This window comes from Papaver somniferum, chromosome 7, assembly GCF_003573695.1.
Source record: "Papaver somniferum cultivar HN1 chromosome 7, ASM357369v1, whole genome shotgun sequence".
In the NCBI taxonomy this organism is placed as follows: domain Eukaryota; kingdom Viridiplantae; phylum Streptophyta; class Magnoliopsida; order Ranunculales; family Papaveraceae; genus Papaver; species Papaver somniferum.
Genome location: NC_039364.1, coordinates 194,503,799 through 194,530,185, shown reverse-complemented (window position 1 = coordinate 194,530,185; position 26,387 = coordinate 194,503,799). Strand labels below are relative to the sequence as shown.

Here is a 26,387-nt window from a genome sequence, read left to right as displayed (position 1 = left end):
TGGCCTTGATATAATCACGAATATAGTCGGGGAAGAAAAGAAGGTAACTTTCATAGAGAATGTAATAGTTCCGGACATATTGACCATTCTCATCTCTAGGTGGTGGTTTAGGCTCTCCTTTTATACGAAGCGTCACCTTCTCCTACTCACCACTTGACGGAATTTTTTCAACCATCGGACTCTTTCCATTATGTCTTGCTAATTGTTTAACGCCAACTTTACCAACAACTCTTTTTATTGAACTATCTTGAGAGGAAACCTCGGGACCGACATAGGAACCTTTACCTTTAACTCCATCATCTTTTTTTCCACTTTCTTTGAAACCATTTCTTTTAGCAACAACTTTGATACTTTGTTGTTCTTTGGAGCGAAATACCGGACATTTTCCTTTAACAACAAATTTGCTACTTTGTTGTTCTTTAGAGCGAAATACCGGACCTTTTCCTTTAACATCAATTTTGCTTGTTGCGCTTTCTTGAGTAGGAATCTCGATACATTTTTCACGTACATTTCGACGGCTTGGTTCTCCTTTATCCGCTTGACCTCTTTTCCGATTGTTTCTACCTTGAACATCCTCTTCCATCTCATCCTCCGCTTCATATTCCTTTTTCAACCATTCATAACCCGAAGGATCTCTTTTCTTTGATTCTTCCGCCAATTCCCTTGTTTTTTTATTTCCTATGTACCTCTTTTTTTTTGTAGGAGGCCTCCACTTACTCTTCCCCTTTGGCGGTTCCTTGATATCATACCTAAATTGTGGATATACGAAATCTCTCAAGTTACTCAACCATATTTTCCTTTGTCCTCGGCTTAGTGTAGCATATTTCTCGGCTAGAGATTTTCCAATCTCGGTATCGGCAAACGTTCCTTCGAATTCTTGATCAAAAATTGTTTCACGGAATGTTAATTGTTGCCAAAAGGGATCAACATCTTGAATCGGGATCACTTTGTCTTGGTATGTGGCTATAACATACCGACATGGGAGTCCCAAACTTGTCATGTTTGGACAAACACACTCTTCTTCATAATCCCCCAATTCATAATGTTGTAGTTCATACATTATCTTATCAATTTCCCGGTGCGAAACTTGATATGTAATTCCCCTTAGCCACTCATTTTCTAGCCATTTGGTGTGTTGTTTACTTCGGATTTTTTCAAAAGACTACGTAACTCTATCGTGATCACGACGGAAATACGAATCCATGGCTTCGAATAACGTAACTAACCCACCATTACAACTATGAAGTTTCTTCTTCAACCGGTTGTGAGATGACTCCGCCGTACTTGTAACTTGGTTGTCATAGTGCCTACATTGGTTAGTGAACGACGCTACAAACTTCTCTTTGTGCGGATCCAACCAATTATCCAACAAATACTTCACAACACTTGGATAACTTCTCTTCCAATGAGCCACTAACATACGAGCTATATCCTCATATTCATCAACGATGATAGAATAGGTCAAGGCTCTCCACTCCATTTTGACACTATCCCATTTTAGTTCCGCCAACTTGTCATCCTTCTTAAATTTCTCTTTGGCTTCCTCTTGTTTATGTAATGGTAGTTTCTTTATTCTATCAATTTCGCTTTTTTTGGTTGGACGGACAAGGCGCATGCACTTAGTTTCAATACTTTTCCACAAGTGCAACGTGCAAAGAAGGTTATCCGGGAAAACCCTCCTTATTGCATTCAACAAAGCTTGTTCCTTGTCGGTAATAATCACCTTTGGAGTATATCCCTCTACGTAAAATAACTTCACTTGTTCTAGTGCCCACACATAGCTCTCTTCGAGATCATCTTTCAAGAAGCAAAAACCAACACTAAAAGGAGCATTGGTAGAAGTTTGCCCGACAATGTTCAACAAAGGCATCTCAAACTTGTTGGTTTTATATGCGCAATCCATTAGAAGCACTTGATGAGAGCACCGTGCCAACTTCACAAACTCAAGATGAGCCAACAAAAGATGTCTTATTCGTCCTTTCTCATCTTCACCGTGGAAAACCGAGTAATTATGCGCCTCCCCCAAATGCCTTAATTGTTGCATTTCGTTCCTTTGTTCCCATTTCTTAGCTTTCAATTTTGTTCTTGTGTTGTAGATGTTAGCCAAAGTAGAAGCATTTTGTGGGTTTCTTTCCATTAAGTGAGCGAGGATATCAATGGGATTCATACGAATTTGTGTCATTGACTCTACGATCTTCTCTTCTTCTTCAGTAAGGCGTCCAGCATAAGAATGTGATAGAAAACTCTCCGGTATAGGGTGGTTATGACTACAGCATACAACTTTCTCCAAAAACAACCTTTTTGCCGCGTTCCTTTTAAATTGAAGCTTGAAGGGGCATCGGGTCTTCTTAGTGAAAGTAGTATTCTTCCTCTTTGTCTTTGCTACGTGCACGGTACCCTTTTTTGCGTGACTTCTATGGTGTCCACTACACTCGCAAACCATTTGAAAGTCACTTTCACTAGTGGTACCATTACAAACTATGATACACATAATCAACTTGCCTCGTTCTCTAGCCCACTCCTTTGCATAATCTTTCGCCTCCCATGTATCCTTGGTTAAATAGTGAAAGCTAGAATCTTCGTTGAAAAGTTCATTTGCTAAAATTTGTTCATCCATTAGGGGAGGTACCTCCACGATCTGGACAACAATATACCCACATTAGTCTAAACGAGGCAACAAAACGAAAATATATATAAAGTTACGGTTGGTAACTACAATCATTCATGAACCGTAACGCACCTACGATTGGTAATGGTCCTCCAGTAACAAACCGTAAATAGGGTGAAATAAAAATGAAAACATACAGAGTAATTTACGGTTGGTAAAAAACATACATAACAGTCTCGATTCACATATTACCAATCGTAAAGAGTGTCGTAAATACTGCCATGCACATGATGAGTTACGGTTGGTAACTACTGAAGGATATAGCCAACCGTAATTCGCTTACGGTTCGTATCGAAATTTTTATACCAACCGTAACTGGTATTACGATTGGGTTTTTCCCCAAATTGAATCAGTTACAGTTGGTATTTGATACTTTTTAAACCGTAACTGTTAGTTTCGGTTGGTAACTAGCTAAAAGCCAACAGTAAGTTCTTCTGAAATATTTTAAAGTTTCGATTTTTTTATGTACTTTAGATAATTTTGAGCGAAAAAAAACTAATGGGAACTAATTTAGAAGTGTACCTGGTCATTTTCAGGCTCTGGTTCTTCACTTTGTTGGATAATTTCTTCAATTGGTTGAGATTGACCTTCACTTTGGGTTAAAACATCTCTACCATCTAAAAAATACGCCATATCAGGATCTCCATCAAGAGGTACGTAGTATTTGTTTTCTCTATCGTATAATGATTCACTCATCTCAAATTTGCCGCTGGAATCACTCATTTTGGTTGAGTGAATCAAAATCTAGGGTTTCACAAATATCACAAAAAAAAAATGTTGCTTCTCCTCTAAACTTTTTTTTTAACTCTAAAAATCTGATTTTAGAGTTATTATAAGTGAAAATTAATTATCAACACTTAACTAGATTATCAACACTAATCTTGATTATCAATACTAATCTTGCTTATTAACAATAAGGGTTAATTAGTCATTTCCAGATTTTTCTGATAAGGGGCACTTGAATTACCATGTAAACCTTTTTTGTCTTATTAGCTTGCCTCCCCTCTAATAGAACTTGCCGCCCCTATAACAAGATTGTTTTAAAAAAGAAGAAAAAAAAATTAACTTTTTGTGAAATTAACTCATAAATTAGTTTGTCAAGTTATTTTTGTTTTTGTTTCTGATTTCTACTTCTAATATCTAACAGGATGTAGGAATCAATTAAATAGACAGCGAATTTGTTTGTAATAGAAAATAGAAAAGAAAAGAAAAAATGACAATTTAAAATTTTGGAAATTTTAAATCCTACGACAAATTATTTAATGCAGCACAACTTCTACTAAGCCATATTTACAAAATAATTGACCAGATCACCAAAAAAGATTAAAAAAATTAAGGTCATAAAATGTATAGGACTGATTTCTGAACTCCTCCTGCCCACTCTTATCTAACTATTAGCTCCGAAGGTACTTATAAATTGTCTTTTAAAGATTTGGTATTGGTCTAATTGTTAGAAATTTTGGCATATACTTCAATACGCAAGGTATGTATCTACAGACATGAATATGTGAATTCTGAGTAGGCAGTCTCCAGGCTTCACTTCCTAAGACTAAAGTTAATAAGATTTTTGTTGGACGCACCCGTCCCAGTATCCGTCAGCCTAAGCTGGAAATAATCAACCCCTATCGCTTCAAATTGGATCCCCCATTACGCGCATCTCAATCAAAACCAGTGCCAGTACTCTACTTAGAATGTGATCAAACTTATTGACCATGTATCCCATGTTTGGATCGATGCCAAGATGGTACAACTTGTGACATGGTTACACCCGCATCATAAGTATTTACAAACCCCCAAACGAACCACCTTACAGGATTATCTAGATGCAGACAAGGTCAGAAAAATGCCTTACCCAAACATAACCCCAATCAAATCAAATCCCTTTAACCCACAATAATTTGTTACGTACATTACATTGTCTACCAAGAATAAGAAGGCTATTATTGGGGCGTCACACTCCAATATAGAGACTTCACTTGGATTCTTAATGTCCAAAAAAGTGGTTATGGGATATCCTAACACATATACAAAATGTCTAGATTACCCTTTAACTAAAATGAAAACTTAAAAATCGTAGAAGTGCTTTTACGTCCATGTTTGGATTAATTCCAATCATAGAATTTTATTTGCATGTAGTTTTACGTCCAGGTTTGGATTAGTTCCAACCGTAAAAGCTCATTTTACGTCCAGATTTCTTTTATTTCCAACTGTAGAATCCGATTTTACGTCCAGTTTTCTTTTAATTCCAACTGTAGAAGTGATTTTACGTCCAGGTTTGAATTATTTCCAACCGTAGAAGTAATTTTACGTCCAGGTTAGGATTAATTCCAACCGTAGAATTTTATTTGCATGACGTCCAGGTTTGAATTAGTTCCAACCGTAGAAGCTCATTTTACGTCCAGGTTTCTTTTAATTCCAACCGTAGAATCCGATTTTACGTCCAATTTTCTTTTAATTCCAACTGGAAAAGTGATTTTACGTCCAGGTTTGGATTATTTCCAACCGTAAAAGTTTATTTTACGACCAGTTTTTCTTCCCACAAAAACTTTGTCCCAAAATTCACCAAGTATACAACAAAATTCATTAATTTAATTTTTTATCTAATTAAATTAAATTAAAATTAACTAAATAAGGATTGTTTAGTCATTACAAAATTATTTTAGATAAGGGATTTTTGATATTACTTATGGGTGACCCGTTTTTGTTCTATTAAGTGACGCCCCTCTAATGAAATGTGACGCCCCAATAATAGCCTTCAAAAATAAAGGTGTGGGAAACATTAAATGACGGATTACCCACTTTCACCATCTTAAACAGGATTACATTCACCCTCACCCATCGCTGTCCAATTGTAACTCAGTCCCAAAAACCGCATAACATCTCTATTTTTTCTTTTTTTTTTGTAGGGTCTCTGTGGCATCCATGAGTATTTTTCTGTTAACCCACCATTCAATTGAGCCACATTTCCCACAACGTAAACTTCCTCTGTTTAGCTAACCAATTACTTACTATTGTCCGCCAAATGCTTAATGCAAAATTAATATTTTGGGATAATTAGAGTTTGGTACTCAGGTATAGACCAACATTAGGCTTTGCTTTAACATTTGTCCAACGTTAGGACTTGGTATCTGGACCAGATGTTGACCCGTGTTGACTAGGTTAAGTTCTAATTTTTGTTTAGTAATTATTTAAAAAAGGGATAATTTGCGTTACCTCCCCTGTAAAGATTGGTAATTTGCGTTACCTCCCGTACAAAATTTAAATTAGCAAAACCTCCTCTCGTCAATAATTCTACTTATTCCAAGTTAGCTGACTCAGTACTAACTTATACATGATGTTTATTTTTTTGGAGTAATTTGCGTTACCTCTCCTGTAAAGATTGGTAATTTGCATTACCTCCCCTGTAAATATTAGTAATTTGCATTACCTCCCCTACAAAAAACCACGTGCAAGTTTGTGCTGAGTCAGCTAATCTGGAATAGACGGAATTATTGAGGAGATGAGGTTTTGTTAATTTTATTTTTGTAGGGAAGGTAATGCAAATTATCAATCTTTACACGGGAGGTAACACAAATTATCCTTTTAAAAGATAATATAAAATTTAATTATTAATGTGTTTACTATAATACCCTTTAATTGGTCCAGTGTCATATATTATCTTCTGAAACATAAATCCAACTTTTTATCTTATCTCTTCTTCTTCTCGTCTGTTGCAGAGAAGTGTTGATTTTAGCCGAGATTATGAGATTGAGAAGGAGAGATCGAGAGCTATTTCTGGTGGTGTCGCCTAAGGATCTGATGATGGTAGTGGTCACTGATGGTAGTAAAAACAATATGAAAAACTGGAATCAGTTGATCTGATGATGGTAAATTAATATGGGTTTGGTGGAGAAGGTCGAGATAAATCAAGAAGAAAATTGGGATTTGTTGCTGTTGAAGTTGAGATGGGATCTGTTGTTGTTGAAGTTGAGATGGGTTAGGAGGAGAAATTCGAGATGCTGCAGTTGAATTAATGGATGAATGAAAGAGTTAAATTGTGATTTTGAGTTCTGGCATGTCGAGAACATTGGGATGTAACCTGATCTCATGATTGAAGAGTATGAAGGGGACTGTTGGTGGTTGAAGTTTATGCAGAGATTGAGTGAGGAGTTGATCTTCTGGAAATTAAATCAAGAAAGAAAAAAGTAAGGAATTGAATTGCAGTTGAAAATGGTCTGTTGGTGGTTGAAGGAAAGGAAATTCGTAAATGTTTTGAGTTTGTTGTTTCCGGTGAAACGAAGAAGGTCCGGTAAAGCTATTGGTGTTGATTTAGAGAAACAAATAAATTTGTGTGAAACCGAGATAGAAGTCTGGTGGCTGAATTGGTGAGATTGACATTGTCGCCGAGATGTATATGGATTAGTGAAGAATTGGTGATGGATTAGAGACGGGTTATTTTTTATATCAAGATGATAGAGAAAGATTAAGATGGAATTACAGCAGAAGGAATTAGGGTTTCGAAATGAGAATTTGGGGTTGCTGTGATTTTGGTATGAAGCCGAAGGTGATGAACAGAGGAGTTTACGGCAGCTGTTGCCGTGAATTGCAGAGTTCTTGTAATAGTCAAGCGAAATTCATTCTCAAAATCGATTTGCAGCTGCAACAAACAGTAGGGAGGAGAAGAGAAGAATTGGGAATGGATAATCTCGATTCTGGATCTAGTTTTTGGGAATAAACCCACCCCAAGGGTACTCTTGTAAACTAGTTATTTTTAAAATATTCTTACAAATTTATTAAAGTCTGGTCGTAAACAGTCGACGTAGGTCAACGTCTGGTCCAGGTACCAAACCCTGGACAAATGTTAGACCAAAATCTAGTGTTTGTCTAAATCTGAGTATCAAACTCCAATTATCCCTAATATTTTTCATATTTTATTTCGAGGAAGGTTCCTGACGCTCATAAATTCACATTATCTCACACTTCGGAGACATTTTTCCTTAATAAAACTTAAATGGAACGTCTATTCTAGTTGTTGTAGATCGATTTTGCAAATGTGCCACCTTAATTCCTGCACCATAGACCAGTAATGACTAACTTGAGAGAACTATAATTGCATCCTGGTTGAATAGCCATAATTGATTGTGTGCCTTCCATAGAGGTTTTTAAGAGAACTCGAGTTCAAGAGAGAAGAACTCACTAGTGAACAAAACTACATAACATGTTTCCACCAGTCTTGCATAGATCACCACGTAAGGATTTTCATTCCCTCAAACCCAGTCAATAACCGGTACTGGTTAGTATACTTGGTCATTTTGACTTGTAAAATGAAACTAAAAATAGATACTCATATTTTTACAACAGATCTCTGTTTGTATTTCATTAACATGAACATAAAGGTGAAAACCAGATGAAACCCTTGCAAATTATTCACACCTATAACCAAAACATTATAGGCAGAATCAGAAAGCATGCAATAACAAATGAAAGCACAACTACACAATCAAAAAAAAGATAAATTTCAAGGCATAAAATGTAATGCCAAGAATGGGAGATTCGAACACACAAATGATAAAGAAAAAAGAAAACGATGAGCTAGTGGATAATATACTAGCATTCTTCGGCTGAGGGTTTATAGAAGAAGTTACGCGCATAGAAAACCAGATGGGACCTTCCTACCACAAGTATTAAGAAGCAAACTGAGGGCGATGGAAACATCAACGTTGACTACTCCCAAAACCTGAGCTCTAAGGGCAGTGCATAAACAAACAGCAGCTTCAAGATCAACCAAAACATTAATAAGACTGCAACATGGAGTGTTAGATGGTGTTCCGATAACAATGTTTACAACACCATTTAACACATTGGCGCAGGCAGCCAATTTTAGGGTGTTTCTTGGGCAACTAGCAGGCTTAGTTGATGGTACTGGGGATTTTGGTGATGGGTTGTTTTTCGGTGGTGTAAGTGTTGGAGGGAGTTTCGGTGTAGTACTCTTTGGTGTTGGTGGGCAGTAAGTAGAAGTTACCAAAGTAAAGAAAAGTAGGTTTATGGTGAGGAAGAGGACAGTTGATGTTGAAGCCGCCATTGCTCAATATTTGGACAATTCTAAAGCTGATAGTATCACTACTGTGAGATAGTACCTTGGAGAGCTTGTGAGATATAAGAAAACTCTGTGTTTGTTCGATGTGATAAAAGCAGTGGAGGAACTAAGGTATTTATAATTAGATGCATGGAGCTACAGATGATTTGTTCGAGAGAGAATAAATCCGATCGAAGTAGTTACAACCATGTGAGACACATTGTCCTTCGACAGCAAGTACCCGATCAAGGCGGTAATATCGCTGGCTAGTGGCGATTGCTGCAACTTGTATGTTGTAGGTCCTAATTAGGAAGATAAAGTTTATTTGGAACTTTGCTTAGTTTGGTCGCATGTGTTAAGTTAATTGAATCACTTATACAAGTTGTTTCTGTTGTTCTTTAAGTACAAAATCCAGACTCACAAGATGAACTATTATACCAAGATATATTTAACGGAAAACATAGTGTCGGTTGTAAAATTGGAGCACATTTCAGGGTTTGGTGTGCGCATTCTGAAAGTTGCATAATGGGACTCTTCACAAACTCTGAAATAGTGGAATTGCAATAATGCGACTTCTTTTCCGTCATCCATTGTCGGTGAGAGAACGACGGGCAGCTTAATAAGACAGAATTGATATGACAATTAGGACCAAAATTATTTAAGAGTAATCTTCACTCTAGTTTATACAACAGTTGGCTTGACAAGAGTTCACGTGAAATAACATCCACATCCTTTCCGATAAGATTAGAAGTCTGTATTATTTGTCTGTTCAAGACATTGCACAACACAATTGCATGAATAAGTTCCAATAGCAAACAATAATAACGAAAAGAAATGATTAAGAAACAAAAATTTCTTCTCAGATTATCGATTACGGTATGGACCAACCGCGCTCAAGTTGTTGAATAAAACCATGTAGATGAGATATCCAGCTTTTTCTTTCTTTTTTGCGCCTAGTTGTGTATGGCAGCTGGTTCACTTACATACGGCTGTCTTTGGTGCTTCCTGTTTCATTTGTTGGTCAGATGTCTGTACTAAATGTGAAAATCTTTGTACGTGGGTGGGTAACTCGGTCGTCTTATCAAAATAAAACTGTGTAACTCGGTCGTTTGCGAACTTTTAGCCTTCACCTTCACTAAGAAAGTTACCATTTTACAGGATACAAGTAAAAGGTACATCTTCATTTACATCTTTATTTGAAATGAATGATATCTACCAGAAACATTTTAGATATTTATTTGAAATGAGATGATGGTGCAAATTGTAGTAAAATCGAGTATAAAATAAAAATTAAAGGAACACTTATCATGGGCTTAATTTGGATGTGATCCAGAATCTCAAAAGAGAAGCAATTCTGAATAGAAAACAGAGACATTAGATAGATCGCAATTCATGTTAAATTGAACAGAAAAATAAAATAAAACAATTCATGTTAAATTCAAATTCAAATTCAGTCATGTTTGGTAAATAAAATGTTTTATTCTGTAGCAGACTCCTTTTCTTGATTCATATCAACAAAAGCTGTTCATTAATATCCAAAAAAAGTATAACGGAAATTAAAATTATTATCTAACTATGATATCAGACGGACTCCTCTACGAGCAAGAAGGATGCAGAAACATGAATTTTTAGTCCTGAAAAATAGACCATCGCAAAAAGGTTAACATTACTGCCGATCAATACATCAAAGTAAAACAAACACAACCTCCTTCATGGCGAATATAGGTGATATAATCACAAAAAACTGTTCAATTGCCCCTAGGTTTAGATGTTTTCCCTGAACTATCTTTCAAATCTGAGCAACCAGCGGCTCGTGTGCATCACTGTCTGCAAGAACCTCACTACTTTCTTTCTCAGTCAAACTCAGGTCTGAGAGTTCTTCCGTGATTTTCTTTTGTTGTCCTGGTCCTTTGTAACCCTTTCTTCTTGCTTCCCTAAGAGCCTTTTCCTCAGGCGAGAAAAATCTTATGTCCATTTGCCCACGTTCTTCATACATTTTTTCAATTGTAGACTTCCAGTAAGAACCTATTTCTGTGTCCATCTTCTGGTATGGTGTTTTCAGTAGGTACTCATCAATTCCTCCTGCCTTGTCAATGCACCGGAGTGCATGTGTGGTGACCTTCACACGAACATGACGATCAAGTATGTAGCTGAAGAGTCGTTTCTCCTGTACGTTTGGTTTCCAAGTTCGCCTTGTCCTGTCATTTCCATCAAAAATACAATTGTTAACTAACTCTATCACTACTTTAAGTTTTTATAAAACATAAAAGAACTAAAAATAAATACATAAACCATGATGAATAATGGCAGTCAGAGTCAGATATTACCAGTCATGATGAACTACTCTAAGTTTTTGTATGTTTGCACTCCATTGCTTTGTCATCTCAGCTTTCTGAAGACACAGAACTCATAGTACACAAACACAGGTAAAAGAGACTGAAGTCAAAGGCTTATGAAGCAATTAGCCGGCAATGATAATCTAATCTCTATTGTGTTGTTAGTCGAGTACGTCGAGAAACAATACACATTACATGCCTTAGCCCTGCATGACATCTACATAGACCGTAAATGGACCATGTCAACTCTGCTTCAGATCAGCTTGGCCTAGTAATCTAACAAAAGTTAACTAAAATAATATAATCAAACAACCCAATATGAAGTGCGTCAAACGTATCTATATCATGAGAAACTTATACACATTGCAAATGCCTTTATTTAGCAAAACCAGCTTATTAAGCAATCAGCTTCTGTGGCTACGTAAAATGGTTTATTGGGAAAACCTATATCTCCAAATGTCAATTACATAACCAGGATCTAACTCTCTTGAAATAAATTCATCATCTAATAACGCCTGATACAGTAGACTGTCTCTCATTTGTCCTTAGCAACATAATCTAATTCTAAGTACATTAGTTTGCGCAGGCAGCAAAAAAACCAATTTGGTAGAAAATCATAAGCATATGAATGTCACACAATTCTCACCCACTCTGTTCAAGATACGAGCCTTCTTAATGCCTTATTAAGAGAAGAGTATAGATATACTATTAATCCATAGCAGCAAAACCCTAAAAGAACCTGAATTGGCAAAATACATGAACAGAAATAACAGACTTTTCCTAACAATAATAATTAAAAAAAAAGTCAAATCAGAAGTTTCTTATTCATCTGAGAACTGCATCAATACTACAAATACCTTCATGTCTCTATTTTGTTCGGCTTCTATAATTAACTAACCCAATCTTTTTCACAACCAGCATGAAAAAACCTAATATTTAAAGCCATTAATTTTCCTTATACAAGCTAATGCAAATTCTCTAACTACTTTTTCATGGATCATTTTCTTCTCATACCTACCCATTTAAATAATTCTTCATCTTTTCCAACTAATTATCTAAATTGATCCCAATAAACAACCAGGATCAAGATTCACATACATAATCATGGAACTAAACTAGTGTCATTTAAAGAAATAAACAACCAATCAAACTAAAAAAAAAAAACTCAACTTTAGGGTTTTAGAAAGAGAAAAAAACGACTAGGGTTTCAGAAAGAGATTTTTTCTTCTTTTCATACCTGTTACCACCATCTTCACTAACTTGATCACCGAATTGAATATGAATACCACCATAAAGGCCTCTTTTAGCTCTTCCCATTGTAATCTTACTACCATTACTTGGTGTAAATTTCTTCACTGTTTCTTTTACTCCTTTTCCTAATTTCTCTGCCCCAACTCTTTTCAACACTTTGGTAATCGTATCCCCTGATTTGAATGACATTTTACCAGAAACAATCAATCAATTAGGTTTTTCAAGGAAATCAGTAGATTCAATCTCAGAAAGAACGAACTTCAATGGAACGAAACAAAAAAAAATAGGAACAAAGAGAAATGAGATCCTGGACAAATAAAAGTTTTATTCGGTTCTTAAGACCCGAACCATTACCAATAACCCGTTTATAAAATCTACGGTCGAGTTTTAACGTATAGCTTATCTGATATCCCAATTTCTTTATCATTTCGATCGTTATCTAGAGGCGCCAAATGGCTTTTCATTTTCTTCCAGGAAATCCTGCTCACGATAAGAAGAGTTTACTAACTTGCGCTTGGTAGAAACGATGATTCTAGGTTTAAGGATAAACACTAATCGATTGAGTTTTAATAATACTTGTGATAATTTGTTGATTAATAAGGTTAGGTCAAACTCTAGAAGGGGAAATTTGGTTTTTGCGAAGACAATTTCATCGAATTCGGAGGAAATTGATGAGAAATCAGTGAAGAATGAGAAGAAAATATCTGATCAGTCTTCATGGGAAGCTAAAGATTCAGAAGGGAAAGATTATTTGTATAGGTTGGGTAAAGAAGCTGATAATATGAATATCTCTGTTGGAGCTAGAGCTGGAATTATTGATGATCTTTTCGTTGGAAGTTTTCTTGGAAAAGACTGTAAATTTTCTTAATTCCTTAAGTTCTTTATGTTAGTGATTGTATTCTGTGGTTAATTTGGTGAGTATATCTTGATTTTGATTTGAATTTGTGCAGCGGATATTGTGTTTGATTATCGGCAAAAAGCGACTCGAACGTTTGAGTATCTTCAAGGTGACTATTACATTGCTCCAGTATTCATGGTGAGCTAGTTCATTTTTGTTAATCCACTAGGTATAAAGTATAAAGCGTACCATGTTGTTACATAAAATGCAGTAATTTATTGCAATGTAGACGAATTATGAACTCAGGTCGAGGATACATGATATTTTAGAATATTACGAAATGAGCGAATTTGCAATTTTGTGTGTTTTTGTAGTTCTCTCTAGTCTCTGGATCTCTAGAAATCTCGTTGAATCTTACACACATTATTTTGGATGCCTTTGCAGGATAAAGTTGGTAAGTATTATGAGATTTTTCAGGTTCAGTGCAATGGTCACTTACAAGGAAATGAGGTCCAGCAATTACAATTGAAGATTATATCCTTTATGCCTGTTGTTTTGCGACTTTGCAGCTTGCCATCTCGTGAAGAACTTCATAGTTAATCAACTCAATGTCAAAGTTCCTTTAATCCTAGGTAAATATGAGAATTCAAGTTTTATTCATGTGGACTTTGTAAGGAAAGCCAATTTGTAAATATTGTTGATCAAGCTATCTCACAGGACTGAGTTGCGTTTTAATCATTCTTATTGGTTTTTCCTTCCATGCGTTAATTTTCAATTTGACCAATGAATGGCCACAACACCATGTCAACCAGTAAGGCTTGTATTATTTGCTAGTTACACTTAGGAAGTTTGGTTACATTTTCTCCTGTGTTAAGTTAGGATATTTATTTTCTTTTATCTCTTGAGTGCATATGGTGATCTACCTCTTTGGATGTATATGATTTACCTACTTAGAGCATCCACTTTGGATGGTATATAATCTCATATTTACCATATAGAGGTAAGGTTGGTGCTATATATATACCATTTTTGCTAATCACGGATATTATATACACCATTTTGATTTATTAATTCTTATGTATGATCAATCGAACTCTTAAACTCATTCTGCTGCTCCAACCAACACCAACTAATTTCCCATAGTTTGAAACAATGCACGGTGTTTAAACATGTGATCAACGCCATGATTGCTCTTTTGGGTTGCTATATATATCTAACATTTTAGGATAACTTATACACTTTCCCGTTGTGGATGCTCTTAACTATACAGTTTGATTTTGCTTTTATAGGTATTTGGGGAGGAAAGGGGCAGGGGAAGACTTTTCAGACAGAACTTATTTTCCGGGCAATGGGAGTTGAACCAATTATTATGTCTGCAGGGGAACTAGAATCAGAAAGAGCAGGTGAAAAGTGTTTCCAACCTGTGTCACATATGTAGCAGGTTTAGGTCTGTGTGGTGCTGAGGATGAATGTTTTGTTGTCCAGGAGAACCAGGAAGAATGATACGTGAGCGATACCGAACAGCTTCACAAGTGATCCAGAACCAAGTTAGAAGCCTCTTTTACTTTCATTAATGAAATATGTATGTCTTGAGTTACGCAGTTTAAGGTTCTTGGTTTATGTGATTCACACTTGCGGGTTTTTTTTTATCTTGATTGGTGGACTTCTAAATCCACCTTCGACCTTTCTATTTTACATGTATTATTAGGATACTTGTACTCTTACTTGCATCTGATGTCACCTTTTCAAATCTCAACTTGTGCAATATCTAGTGGTTTTGGATGGTGACAAAGTAACAACTACACCTATAAGAAGGATCTTGTCAACTATTGAATCTTATTCCAGGCTTGAAAAGGGTCATGACATATGTGTCCCAAGGCTTTCCTAAGATGGGTTATAGGTGTCTGTTGAATGTCTTGTGGTGATGAGTTTGAGTTTGCGACTGTTGATGTTTACTGTTGTCGTTTTAAAGCTTCAATCCTTACAAAATATGTGATTCTTTTTTTTCTTCACAGGGGAAGATGAGCTGTTTGATGATTAATGATATCGATGCTGGGCTAGGTAGACATGGTGAGTTCTATTTTCACTTTTAGGCACAAGGACACGGTAGCAAAGTCTATAGGCATCCGACCAAAAACCAGCTGGCAGTTAGTGGAGTGATCTAGTTTTATTATAGTCAATTTAATGTTCATTAGGTCTTTATCATCAATGCAGGACTATTATTCTTAACAATTCACATTATGTTTACTCGATATGATCTATTCTTAAGACCTGCTCTTTCATGTGCATGTAGGACACACTCAGATGACAGTCAACAATCAAATTGTTGTTGGTACACTGATGAATTTGTGTGATAATCCTACGAGAGTTAGCATTGGCCAAGACTGGAGAGCATCTGATATGACACATAGAGTTCCTATAATCGTTACAGGAAATGACCTCTCGACAATCTATGCTCCCTTGATTCGCGACGGAAGGATGGACAAATTTTATTGGTAAATTCGATTCTTTTGTAATCCCTAATTAAGTTTATTAACTACGTTCTTATAACGGCCAGTTCAAAATTAATTTATTGGTCAAAGCTAAAGTACCAATTCACATAATTTAATTTGCCATGATGCTTCTTGCCCTGAAACTTGAAATCGTATCCTCTCTACTTTAGTGTGACAAATATGCATGATTATGTCTTTTTATTTTTAGTCTTATGAATTTAAGTCAGTCAAGTGAATCTATGCCAATTACAGCATACAGTTTCTGAAATGAATAGTTATCAAGGTGTATAATTATTTTCTTCCTTTGAACTTTTGAGCTTAGTTTTTGAAATGAATGGTTATGAAGATGCATAATTATTTTCTTCTTAAAATATTGCTGCTCAGGCAGCCAACTCGTGAAGATATCATAGGAATTGTCCACCGAATGTACGAGAAAGATGGTATACCAAGGGACGCAGTTGAGAGCATCGTAGACACCTTTCCTAACCAAGGTATACCTCTCTCTTGCTTTACTTTGCAGTGCATCATGCTATTTCCTTCCTATCAATAAAATTTAGCAACATCTCTACAAAATTGTGATACATATATCTATTGGAAGTTTGGAACTCTAGCATGAAGGTTCAATGAGAAGAGCATAATAAGTAACCTAATCACACTGGTTATTTCATGAAACTTGTCCATATACAGCCTTGGATTTTTATGGAGCTATGAGGTCCCGCACATACGATCGGTCTATCTCTAAGGTATTTCTTACTCAGTACTTAAATTGACATACTTCAACTCAAATATAGAGTTACCAAAACAACCTACAAAAATATTGTCGGAGGACCTCCTAGCCTCTATTAGTGTATTCATTTCTGTTCTGCAATTACTTGCTTGTTGTTTTATGCATCTTTATGATTTGATATTTTTAACCTTGTAGTGGGTAGAGGAAATTGGTGGTTTTGAGAATCTTGGGAAAACACTTCTCAAACGAAAAAAAGAAGGCAAGCTTCCTACATTCATTCCCCCAGAGGTAATCAACTTAGTCTAATTCTCAACTGATTCAACATTGGTATGAACTCCTTTGTAATCTTTGTGCTGCTTATAAATTTTACATTAATTTCTGCAAAGTCTTCTTGATTTTGCGTCCAACTTCTTGTACTTCCCTGCTCTATGGTTTCATCTTTCTAGATTAGTGTTAGAAGTTTAACTTTTTTTCTTTTCGTTTTGTTTCTGTTCCTTATTTGGTGGAGCAGCAAACAGTGGAGGGTTTGCTGGAATCAGGTAACTCTCTCATCAAAGAACAACAACTAATTATGGGTACCAAACTTTCCAAGGAATACATGAAAAATCTTGATGATTAATTGAGCTTTGGCTTTGTGTATTATGTTGTTATCCATAGTTTAACATATTAAAAGCAAGAGCTATTTCGCATTTGGGTCGTATGTTTTGGTATCCAAACACCATTGTGTAATGGAGTTTTTCCCAATATTCTTTACACTTTCGCTTAATTTATTGACTGGAGAGAATATTATTCCTGACCACACCATTCTGGATGCGCAATAAAAAGTTAAACTTTATTTTTGCTTTCAAAATTTATATTGATATTGTGTTGTCAAGCTAATTTCTTGATTAGAGGAGAAGTTACAAGATCAAAAGATCAATGAAGATGAACACCTTTGAATAATTTTCCTTTTTTATGTTTCAAGTCTTTGGTTATTACTGTTGTCTTCGGTTATTGCTGTTAACATAAGGATATATTTTAGTAAATAAATGCTATTTTATTATTATCAACCTTTCAATACATGATTTAAGACTGATTCTCATTTGTTCCGCAAAAGTACCGTAATAGAATTTCAAAACTTCCCCGAACTGTTGTATGAAGCATGCGAGGATGTGTAGCTTCATTAGCTTCAGTACCCTTCTCTTTCTGAATAAACGGGGACTGTATCCTGTGTTTTATGAATGCTTCATCATAGAGAGTGTCCACCACCTCTTCAGGAATCTTGTCCGGTTTCATCACCATTTCATACAGCCCGAGCTCTTCATATCACACATGCCACTCTGAGCTTATAAACATACCAAAACAGAACAAAGGTGATTCTCTTGTCTCTCCCTATCGCAGCAGCAGCTAAACCTCGAGTAGTCACACATAATTAACTCTTTCTCCCTCTAGAGTGAATGAATCAGTGATTCCAGATCAGACTCCTTCATTTCATCATCCGACAGCGGTACCGCTTTCCCATAAATAATAGATGACACTAGTCCCCGGATTGCCTTTTCGTCGTCGGCCTGTAGAACAATTAGTAAAAGTAAAACAAATGAGGATATACCGAACTAGAGTAACTAAATTTTAATATCATGCAATTAAGCTGCTGAGCTGCGAATTTGTAAACTTAATTCCACATATGCATCTGGAGCTTCACATAAGTTATGAGCTTTATAAAAAAACCATCAGAGAATGGTTTGTGTTCACTCACTACCTCAGCATTTGATACCTCCTTTTCCTTTGGTTCCTGAAATGTTTTTTTTTTTTGTTTCTGTGCAAAATATAAACCATTTGATTCGTTAAAAGAGGCATCAACAATATAGACAGTTCCATAATCATGTGTGTGTTGTGATTGGATGGAAGATCCAAACACATATGGTGCTTGTTTTATTTTGTTTTATTGGATGGAAGATACCTTGCATCTCCAAACGGATGTTGCATCATCAATCTCTTCCACAGATAGATCTGACAAAGGAAAAACCAAACGGGAAGGAAAATAAGAACTTCTGAACAAATGGGAAAAGAAAATAAGTAAACCAACAAAGGATAAACCATAATACGAAATGATAAACTAAGTAGTTCATCATCCTTGCCAGTGCCTTAAGTCTAAGACTCTAAGCTATTTCAAATCTCTCGTTATTATCATCATCAATACAGCAAGAAATACAAATGAGAAATTGTGCTTTAAAAGCTGAGAAGAAACGTTTTTCCGTAGAAGACTGAATTCACATGACAAAAACTCAGAATACCTTCCATTCCACCGAGTACTTTCAAGCCTTCAGGCACCAGCATTAGACACCCATGCCGAACATTGACATTATGAATGAGAACCTATATAGCAAAGAAAAACCCACATGAATATAAACATAAACAAAAGACTTACAGAAAAAACCCAATTTTAAATCATTTCATTTTCAGTAGAACAAACCTTCAAACCCACAGGAGATGCAACTTGCAGATCTTTGATACATCTCTGCTCCATACCGGTCCAGTTACACATTGAACACCATCCGTCATAGACAACTTAAGGCACCTTAGCCCATAAGGTAGATCCAGAAACCTATCTTTTGGAGGTATACATACATCAACTATCTCATTAACCTGCCGGAAAGAATTGTTACTCAAGGTCAAATGATACTCTGTAACAACATGATTAAACATTAACTACATTACTTCTAAGAGCAAGCACTATGTTTACTTTAAACGTAATACCTGAAGAACAAACGGACCAGGAAGATTAACGTCATGCAAAGTATCAACATTTTTAGGAAGCACACCACCAGCAGCACAAGACAATTTCAAATCAGAAAACAACAACCGTTCGATTATGTGTTTCCCTTTCTCAGCATCACTCAAGTCATCAAAACCATGAATTGAGTTACTCAAGTAAGAAACACATGATTTCAACCATTCTATATTCAGTTTCCAACTATCAATCGCGGTTTCAGTAATATTCTCCATAGATAGGAACGATTGATCTTGATTTTGCACATTGAAGAAATATTCAAGAAGTTGTGACATAGTATGAGGATCATTACGAATATGGTTAGGGTTAGGGTTAGGGTAAATGAACTCTTCATCGTCAAAGGAATATTAAGAGGATAATTTATAGCAGGGTTCATACAATAAGAGTGAATCGGAGATTTTTTCTTCGTAGCGGAAAGATTCATCTTGATTACGAGAAGAGATTTGATAACTGAGATCTTCATTAGAAGAAAAAAACTTTTTTCCGCCAACTCGGATACTTTCTGACATAGTGGGATTGTTGATGGATTATCACAATCAGGGTTAGGAGAAGATCCCTCAACTTGCACTTGAATAATTTCTGGCATAGTGGGATTGTTGATTGGATTATCACAACTAGGGTTAGGGTCTGCGTTTGAAGAAGAAGAAGAAGAAGAAGAAGAAGAGATTTATTCTTTCTCTCATATAAAAGGAAGTGGTGTCTGTCAAGGGACAGATCGGACCCTTGAAAATAGTTCGTGAAAGGCGGAGACTGACTCATCCATTTGGCCAAATGAGCGGAGGCTTCACATTCCCAAACATGAACATTACTAAATTTCTGCAACTTAGATAACAGCTCAATGATTTCTTTGATGACCGGAAAGAGAATATCAAAATCTTTCAAAACATTACATAAATCGAAACCTAGACAAGAGGAGCAGAAATAATACTCATCACTCTCATATTGAGAGAATGCAACACGATCCATACACATTGGTACATGTCGTATTGAATCCAGACAGAAATCAAGAATATCCTCGACATCAGGTGAACCGCAGTACAAGTCGAAGTTGGAACCAAACCCATAATCGTATGCCAGTTGAACAGCACTTCTAACACCGTGAAACTAAAAATAAAGATGCGGAAGTGGAGCCTGTCCTTTTGGCAAAACACCGATACAAGATACTACTGGCCTAGCATAACTATCGCAAATGATAACTCCATAACCACCCTTTCTTCCCTCCTCTTCTGAATAAGCACTTACAGTAGCAGTGCAAAATGATAGACCATCAGCATCAGTAGGCGTAGTTGGTTTTCCCTTTCCATACCAAGAACTTTTCCACTCCTGCTTATCTGGAGTCCTTACATCTCTAACATCCCCCTACGCTTATCTGTGAATATATCCATGACCAACTGATCCTTCTCTGGACGATATTCGCGTTCTCGAATTTGGCCTTCCGTCTCAGGAACTGGTGGTGGTAGAGCGTTGGTGCTGCTTGGTAACCTTGAAAGCATGTTATCAGCTTGGAGGCTCGCCGTAATTCGTTCTTCTTCTTTAGCAATAGCACCTGATAACCGAGTGGAAAAAAGTTTCTTCCTGAGAGACGAGAGTAAATCGTTTGCTGTCTGAGATACTTAATCGCCGATGATAATACTGAGCGGCTTTTCAGGGATCCGATCACTCTCAAGACAGGGTAAAACATGGAAAACTTGTTACTAGTCTATCTTGTATACAGATAATTGAGGAGATTCAAACAAACTTCAGAGTTTTTGGAGTATTGTTTTGAGAGCAAAAAACTTTCTTCACATTTTTCTCTTTTAACAGTCTTTTGGGACCCAAACACCCAAGTATTTATTTTGACGTTATTTACTTTCTCTCCAAGTTATGTTCTCTATAAAAAAAAAATCAGTTTGTTCTAGGGTTTTAATTAGGAACCTCTAGTTCGGTGACGGATCCTAACATCAAACCTAAGAAATAAAACAATACGATGGTGGTTCTTTCTCCGTCGAGTTCAATATTGCCGGACGGAGTAATCGTGGATTATTGGTCATTACTACCGGAAGATGTTTGGTTTGAGATTCTTAGACGTCTTCCGACAGATTTAGTCTTCAAACTGTGGGTTGTCTCGAAGGTATGGCATTCTACACTTTCGAACCCTGATTTTAAAACAAGGTGGATAAAACACAATAGCTTACCCGAAACTATTCTCTTTTATAATCTTGAGGACTCGATCACTTCCAAAAACACAGTTATTAAACATATCATTCCTAATAGGAGTATTCGGAGAGGTCCTTGTGTTGCTTGGGCTGCATCTCTTGATAATTCCCTGACATTCATACGTAAGCATGATGTGTTTTCGTTTAAATTTCTTTCGCAAGTGCATCAAAGACTATACCTTCTAGCTTCAACCAATGGATTGATTCTTTGTTCATCGGGATACAATTCTCCTTGGATGAACTTTTTTGTTTGCAATCCATTAACTAAGAGATACGTCAAACTACCAGAACCGTCATATTTATTCCCAGATCATGATTACTTATTTGGCTTCGTCAGTGATTCTTATTCATCAGTATATTACAAGGTAGTGCTTATAGAAGAATTGACGTTGCCATCCAACGGATTTGTCCTTTATATCTTTTGCTCTGATCTCCAAGAGTGGGAAACTCACTGTGTTTCATGTCCTGACCTCATCACTATGAAAAAATCATTGTCAAGCAATGTGGTTAATAGTTGCGGGGTCTTATATTGGATTGAAGGAGAAGGAGATAGAATTGTAGCTTGTGATCTCAACAGGGATATGCGATGCAGTTTGATAAGGCTCCCGAAAAGGGATAATAACCAAAAAGATGAATACCAATGTTTAGGAGAGTCTGAAGGGTCCATCATGTACAGCCGACGTCAGGGTGGAGAATTAGAGGTTTGGTTACTTGAAGGATCATCATCAGTTTGGCATTTGGTTCACAAGATTGAAACTCAGCACATGTTATTTCCTTGTCATGGGGCAGAACGCTATGGTTCGACGGTCGATTTCAGACATACAGCATTCAACCCAGTGGATCGAAACATTATGATCTTAACTTGTTCGTATGGCATTTTTACCTACAGCATTGCAACCCGAAAACTCAAGCAGCTAAAATTAGTTGGTTATACTCACCGTGATGGATACAGAAACCCGATTATGCTTGCGCCTTGGGTGACCGCACTTTGATCAGCTAGCACATAGTTTACTAGGACAAATTTCATTTGAATATCCGCTGTTTTATTTTCTGTCAACTTTATGGAGTACAATATTTCCTTATTTTTCTATTTCTACTTTTTGCTCTTTCAGTATCATCTGTATTCATATTTGTTACTGCCAAAAAAAAATTAACCTGGCTAAATCGGGCCTATGCCATTTAATTGGGACCTATGGATTTCTTAATCCATTCAATAGAAAATGATAAGGGGTGTCTAAAAAATTGTAAAAATACTAAATTAACCTTTAAAGAAACCTTAATTATTCCAACACAAATACAAATACAAAATCATAACTTAATTAACAAAAATAAAAATCATTAATCAAAACTCAATTTCTTTTTATTTCCATCAAAATCAAAACTAAATCCTAATCAATCAATGATAGAGTTAAATCCCTTTAAACCATTCCATCTAAGTGGTACTCTACAATGATTTACCTCTAAATCTTTAAAATTCAGTCATTAAATTTTCTGAAAGTCCACCCAGAATCGGTTTATAGGTGCACCATATTAATCTGATTGTGGCCTACATCGGTTTTTAATGTGAACCTATATAACCCGATTCAGGGTTGATGTGATGAACATCAACTATAATCGGTTTACACTAATACACACATCAACTGATTCTTGTTTCAGGTTCGGAACATCTTGGACCATTTGTAATCCGATTATTGAGTTAAAAATATCTGTAACTTTTTCTTCCAACAATCGGATTACATTGTCGTCCATATACACCGATTCTGAAAAAGCTGCAGCAAACTACCTCCAAAATCGGACTTTATAAACGTATTAGAAGTATGATTCTGTTACAAATTTCATGAGTCCAAGGTACCCAAAAAAGAAAACCACTTTCATTCATTAAGCTTGGTTCAAGTTTGCAAAATACAATATAAGAAAGCGACAAAATATAAGCATCCGATAGATCAAGTTTTTAACATAAGGAAAATACTCATTCCAACAAATGGAGACCATCGAATTGATCCGTCCCGATCAATTCCTCCCATCGCCTCATGTTGGGATCGTATTTTTTAGCCACTCCTTGGTGACCTCTGAGACCTCATGAAACCTATCTACCGGTGGTAATGGACAATCATCACGTACTCTAAGACCGATATAATGTATGTTGTTATTGTTGAATAAAACAATTCTACGATCCTTAAGCGATTCATCCCAAATGGTGTATTTTGGTGTGTATGTATAGCATGATCCCTTACCAAATAGATGAACAACGCAACTCCACGTTTCCGCTAAGAGATGACCACATAGAGGCATACGCATCCAATATTGTCGGGTAATTGGTCCATTCCCCTTTAGCCATTGTACTCTAGCAACCATTTTTTCAAAAATCACTTTTTTTTCTTGTCTTGTTTTTCCTTCCTTCATCATCGATATGTAAAATTCCTTGTTTTCTTGTAAGCGCAAGGTCATCATCTTTCTAAAGTATTGACATTGGGTTAGGGTCTCATCGTCCGCCAAACTTATATGGCCTATTTGTTCCGACGCAACGTGATAACCACAATTCTCATCCGCATCCACGTCGTCGGTAGATAACACATAGGGCATAACGATTTCAGGAAGTTTCGAGTAATACTCCTCGAATATGGTGTAACACGTTCGATGGGATCTACCTCGTTCATTCCTAGGCGTGCTTCCATCACCAAGAGTGGCCCTTAGAGTCACCATAGAACCCATTTTTCTTGCTTATCCCTTCCATGCACGTATCCTTGATACTCGTGTTGTACTCGATTGACTCTCTTGAGAAGGAACAATTAGATTGTTTGGCGCTTGACTTTCTTGAAAATGATCGATTGGATCCTCATGTTGCGAATGAGCCATTGGATCCTCATGTTGCGAATGAGCGATCGGATCATTTGAAAGGACCATATGTGCGCTACTTGTCCCGCTTTCTCCCTTCTTTGGTCGACCCCGTTTCCTCTTAGCCGGTGCCTCTTCATACTCAATTTGTGAAGGAACGTTTGAAACATTTGCCTTGGCTTGTGCGCTACTTGTCTCGCTTTCTCCCTTCTTCGATCGACCCCTTTTCTTTGGAACCTCCGCCTCTTCATATTTAGCGTCTTCACGCTCATTTTGAGAAAAGGTTTCTTTATGACTAAATAACGAGTTTTTTCCGGTTCTCATTGCAACCTTAAACTCGTTCTTTTCTTCCTTCCTATCCATGTCAGTAGGTGGTCTACCCGTCGGCGGTAGCACTGTTGGTTCTCCGACCGGTACCATATGGGGGTTAGCGGCTAGTTTTAAGTCGTACATCAAAACTTTTCGTCCCAAACCATCTTTTTTAGCGAATTTCTCGATGATTTCTCTTCCAATATCTGTGTCCATAAAGGATTCGAGTGGTTCTTCGGTTGGGGGTGGTTTGAAAGTTAGTTGCTTCCAAAACGGATTAATGATTTCAAAAGGAATTCCTTGTTGGTACCTCGCAATCATGTGATGACACAAAAATTCGAAGGCCATCATCGTCATACATGAACATACAATTCTTCTTCTCCCCATCTCCTTTTCCACATAATATTTGTAATCCTTCATCATAGAAATGATTTCCTAGTGAGTCACCCTATAGTTTAAACGTCTAATCAACCAATGGTAGTTCTTGTAGCTTGTGATGATTTTCATCCTACTCTCTTCCATTTGCGCGGTTATCTTGATGATATCAGCCTTGATGTATTCATGGATGGCTTCTTGTACCGTAACCACAGTGTTTTGGCTCCCTCGGAGCACGCTTTTCAAACGTCCGTGAGATCCTTCTGCGATACTTGTCGCCTCATTCTTGTAATGCATGTGTTGGTAGGTGTAAGCATGCACAAATTTTTCCTTGTACGGATCCAACAATTCCTTCAAGAAATAAACCACACGTTTCTCGTAATCCTTCTTCCGTAGCCCAATAAAACTCTCCAAATAGGATTCGAATTCGGCCACGGACATTGAGTGTACCATTAAATCCCAATGATGTTGAAAAGCCTTCCATAGTAACCCATTCGCTTCATACTCCGCTTTCCTTTTCTTCTTGTCCTCCTCTCGTTATTCCGGAGTTAGTTTTTGAAGACGCTCATCTTCGGCCTTTTCACGAACGGTACCTTTTTGTGATTTTGGCTTTTGGATATGACCCCTACAATTACTTCTAATATTGCATTGTATGTGCCATCTGCAAAGAAAATGCTTAGCGTCCGGAAAAACCACTCCTATGGCATTCATTAGTGCTTGGTCCTTATCCATTACTATGATCCTCGGAGTTTGATCGCCACGGTATATCTCCTTCAAAGTCTCTAGCATCCAAGTAAAAGTCACATCATTATCCTGATCCATAAACCCCCATGCTACCGTGAAAGTTTGCTTGTCGGAAGTATGGAAAGCAATGTTTAACAATGGCATGTTGTACTTGTTGGTCTTGTACGTACAATCTATTAACAAAAATTGATAGAAGCATTGGGCCAACTTGATCATCTCCGGATGTGCCAAGAAAATACGAGTCACTTTGCCTTCCAATACCTGCTTCCTCATTGTGTATCCATGTTGATCTGCTAACCACTGAGATTGTTCCATAACCGCTCTACCATCCCATTCCCTCTTCCTAAATGTCGCTCTTGCCATGTAAATTTGCCTCAAAGTGGACAAGTTATTCTTATCATCCTCCTTAATCTTCCTAAGGATGTCACATGGTTTACACACTTTCTTCGACCCCACCGTTTCCAATTGATGTGGTTTCAACCCATAAACGGCCGCGTGTCCAACAAGAGATTCCGGATCATCATGATTATGACAACCATTCATCACTTTAGAGAGCTTGTATACCTTACCATTGGGTCCCTTGGGTCTATTAACTATAATCTTAAACGGGCAACCATACTTCTTTGATTTAGTAATGTATTCCCTTGTCGTCGTCTTCACGTACAGTCTGTCCTTTGCCCAGTGACTTTCTTGCTTTCCACCTCTCTCACAAACAAGTTCCAAACGATCTTGACTTGAATGACGGCCTAAAACTAACGCGTATTTGATCTCTATTCCCATGTCTATAAACCA

General features: G+C 36.8%; 5 protein-coding genes across 6 annotated transcripts; 2 read left to right on the top strand and 3 right to left on the bottom strand.

The window, feature by feature from the left end:
• Positions 1–7,967: 7,967 nt before the first annotated feature.
• LOC113299298 (14 kDa proline-rich protein DC2.15-like) lies at positions 7,968–8,852 on the bottom strand. Its single transcript, XM_026548303.1, has one exon. The coding sequence runs from the start codon at positions 8,727–8,729 to the stop codon at positions 8,289–8,291; it is 441 nt and encodes a 146-aa protein (XP_026404088.1). The 5' UTR covers positions 8,730–8,852; the 3' UTR covers positions 7,968–8,288.
• Positions 8,853–10,182: 1,330 nt separating this feature from the next.
• Positions 10,183–12,604, bottom strand: LOC113299296. Its single transcript, XM_026548300.1, has 2 exons — positions 12,297–12,604; positions 10,183–10,921 (listed from the first exon to the last, which is right to left on the bottom strand). The coding sequence occupies exons 1-2, from the start codon at positions 12,497–12,499 to the stop codon at positions 10,513–10,515; spliced, it is 612 nt and encodes a 203-aa protein (XP_026404085.1). The 5' UTR covers positions 12,500–12,604; the 3' UTR covers positions 10,183–10,512.
• A 147-nt stretch (positions 12,605–12,751) lies between these two features.
• On the top strand, positions 12,752–17,223 carry LOC113299294 (ribulose bisphosphate carboxylase/oxygenase activase, chloroplastic-like). The gene is made up of 12 exons (XM_026548299.1): positions 12,752–13,164; positions 13,261–13,346; positions 13,593–13,602; positions 13,718–13,780; positions 14,438–14,551; positions 14,634–14,695; positions 15,164–15,218; positions 15,442–15,643; positions 16,025–16,131; positions 16,328–16,383; positions 16,563–16,655; positions 16,879–17,223. The coding sequence occupies exons 1-12, from the start codon at positions 12,837–12,839 to the stop codon at positions 16,984–16,986; spliced, it is 1,284 nt and encodes a 427-aa protein (XP_026404084.1). The 5' UTR covers positions 12,752–12,836; the 3' UTR covers positions 16,987–17,223.
• A 142-nt stretch (positions 17,224–17,365) lies between these two features.
• Positions 17,366–19,830, bottom strand: LOC113299297 (recQ-mediated genome instability protein 1-like). Of its 2 annotated transcripts, XM_026548301.1 has the most exons (6): positions 19,104–19,830; positions 18,820–18,992; positions 18,641–18,722; positions 18,307–18,356; positions 18,106–18,162; positions 17,366–17,914 (listed from the first exon to the last, which is right to left on the bottom strand). In XM_026548301.1, the coding sequence occupies exons 2-6, from the start codon at positions 18,889–18,891 to the stop codon at positions 17,795–17,797; spliced, it is 381 nt and encodes a 126-aa protein (XP_026404086.1). In that variant the 5' UTR covers positions 18,892–18,992; positions 19,104–19,830; the 3' UTR covers positions 17,366–17,794. The 2 variants fall into 2 exon arrangements, with proteins under 2 accessions (XP_026404086.1, XP_026404087.1); XM_026548302.1 differs by lacking the exon at positions 18,106–18,162.
• A 1,273-nt stretch (positions 19,831–21,103) lies between these two features.
• Positions 21,104–22,324, top strand: LOC113295755 (F-box protein At5g03970-like). Its single transcript, XM_026544079.1, has one exon. The coding sequence runs from the start codon at positions 21,104–21,106 to the stop codon at positions 22,322–22,324; it is 1,221 nt and encodes a 406-aa protein (XP_026399864.1).
• The last annotated feature ends 4,063 nt before the right edge of the window (positions 22,325–26,387 follow it).

What these genes read in the sequence shown, in the direction of transcription:
- LOC113299298 (XM_026548303.1), bottom strand. Translation starts at nt 8,729, where the DNA reads ATGGCGGCTTCAACATCAACTGTCCTCTTCCTCACCATAAACCTACTT.
- LOC113299296 (XM_026548300.1), bottom strand. Translation starts at nt 12,499, where the DNA reads ATGTCATTCAAATCAGGGGATACGATTACCAAAGTGTTGAAAAGAGTT. An exon ending in AGTGAAGATGGTGGTAACAG is followed by an intron (nt 10,922 to 12,296) that starts GTATGAAAAGAA and finishes TGGAAATGACAG; the next exon opens with GACAAGGCGAACTTGGAAAC.
- LOC113299294 (XM_026548299.1), top strand. Translation starts at nt 12,837, where the DNA reads ATGATTCTAGGTTTAAGGATAAACACTAATCGATTGAGTTTTAATAAT. An exon ending in CACAAGTGATCCAGAACCAA is followed by an intron (nt 14,696 to 15,163) that starts GTTAGAAGCCTC and finishes TTTTCTTCACAG; the next exon opens with GGGAAGATGAGCTGTTTGAT. An exon ending in ACGATCGGTCTATCTCTAAG is followed by an intron (nt 16,384 to 16,562) that starts GTATTTCTTACT and finishes TTAACCTTGTAG; the next exon opens with TGGGTAGAGGAAATTGGTGG.
- LOC113299297 (XM_026548301.1), bottom strand. Translation starts at nt 18,891, where the DNA reads ATGTGTAACTGGACCGGTATGGAGCAGAGATGTATCAAAGATCTGCAA. An exon ending in CATCTCCTGTGGGTTTGAAG is followed by an intron (nt 18,723 to 18,819) that starts GTTTGTTCTACT and finishes TTTGCTATATAG; the next exon opens with GTTCTCATTCATAATGTCAA. An exon ending in AGTACTCGGTGGAATGGAAG is followed by an intron (nt 18,357 to 18,640) that starts GTATTCTGAGTT and finishes TTCCTTTGTCAG; the next exon opens with ATCTATCTGTGGAAGAGATT.
- LOC113295755 (XM_026544079.1), top strand. Translation starts at nt 21,104, where the DNA reads ATGGTGGTTCTTTCTCCGTCGAGTTCAATATTGCCGGACGGAGTAATC.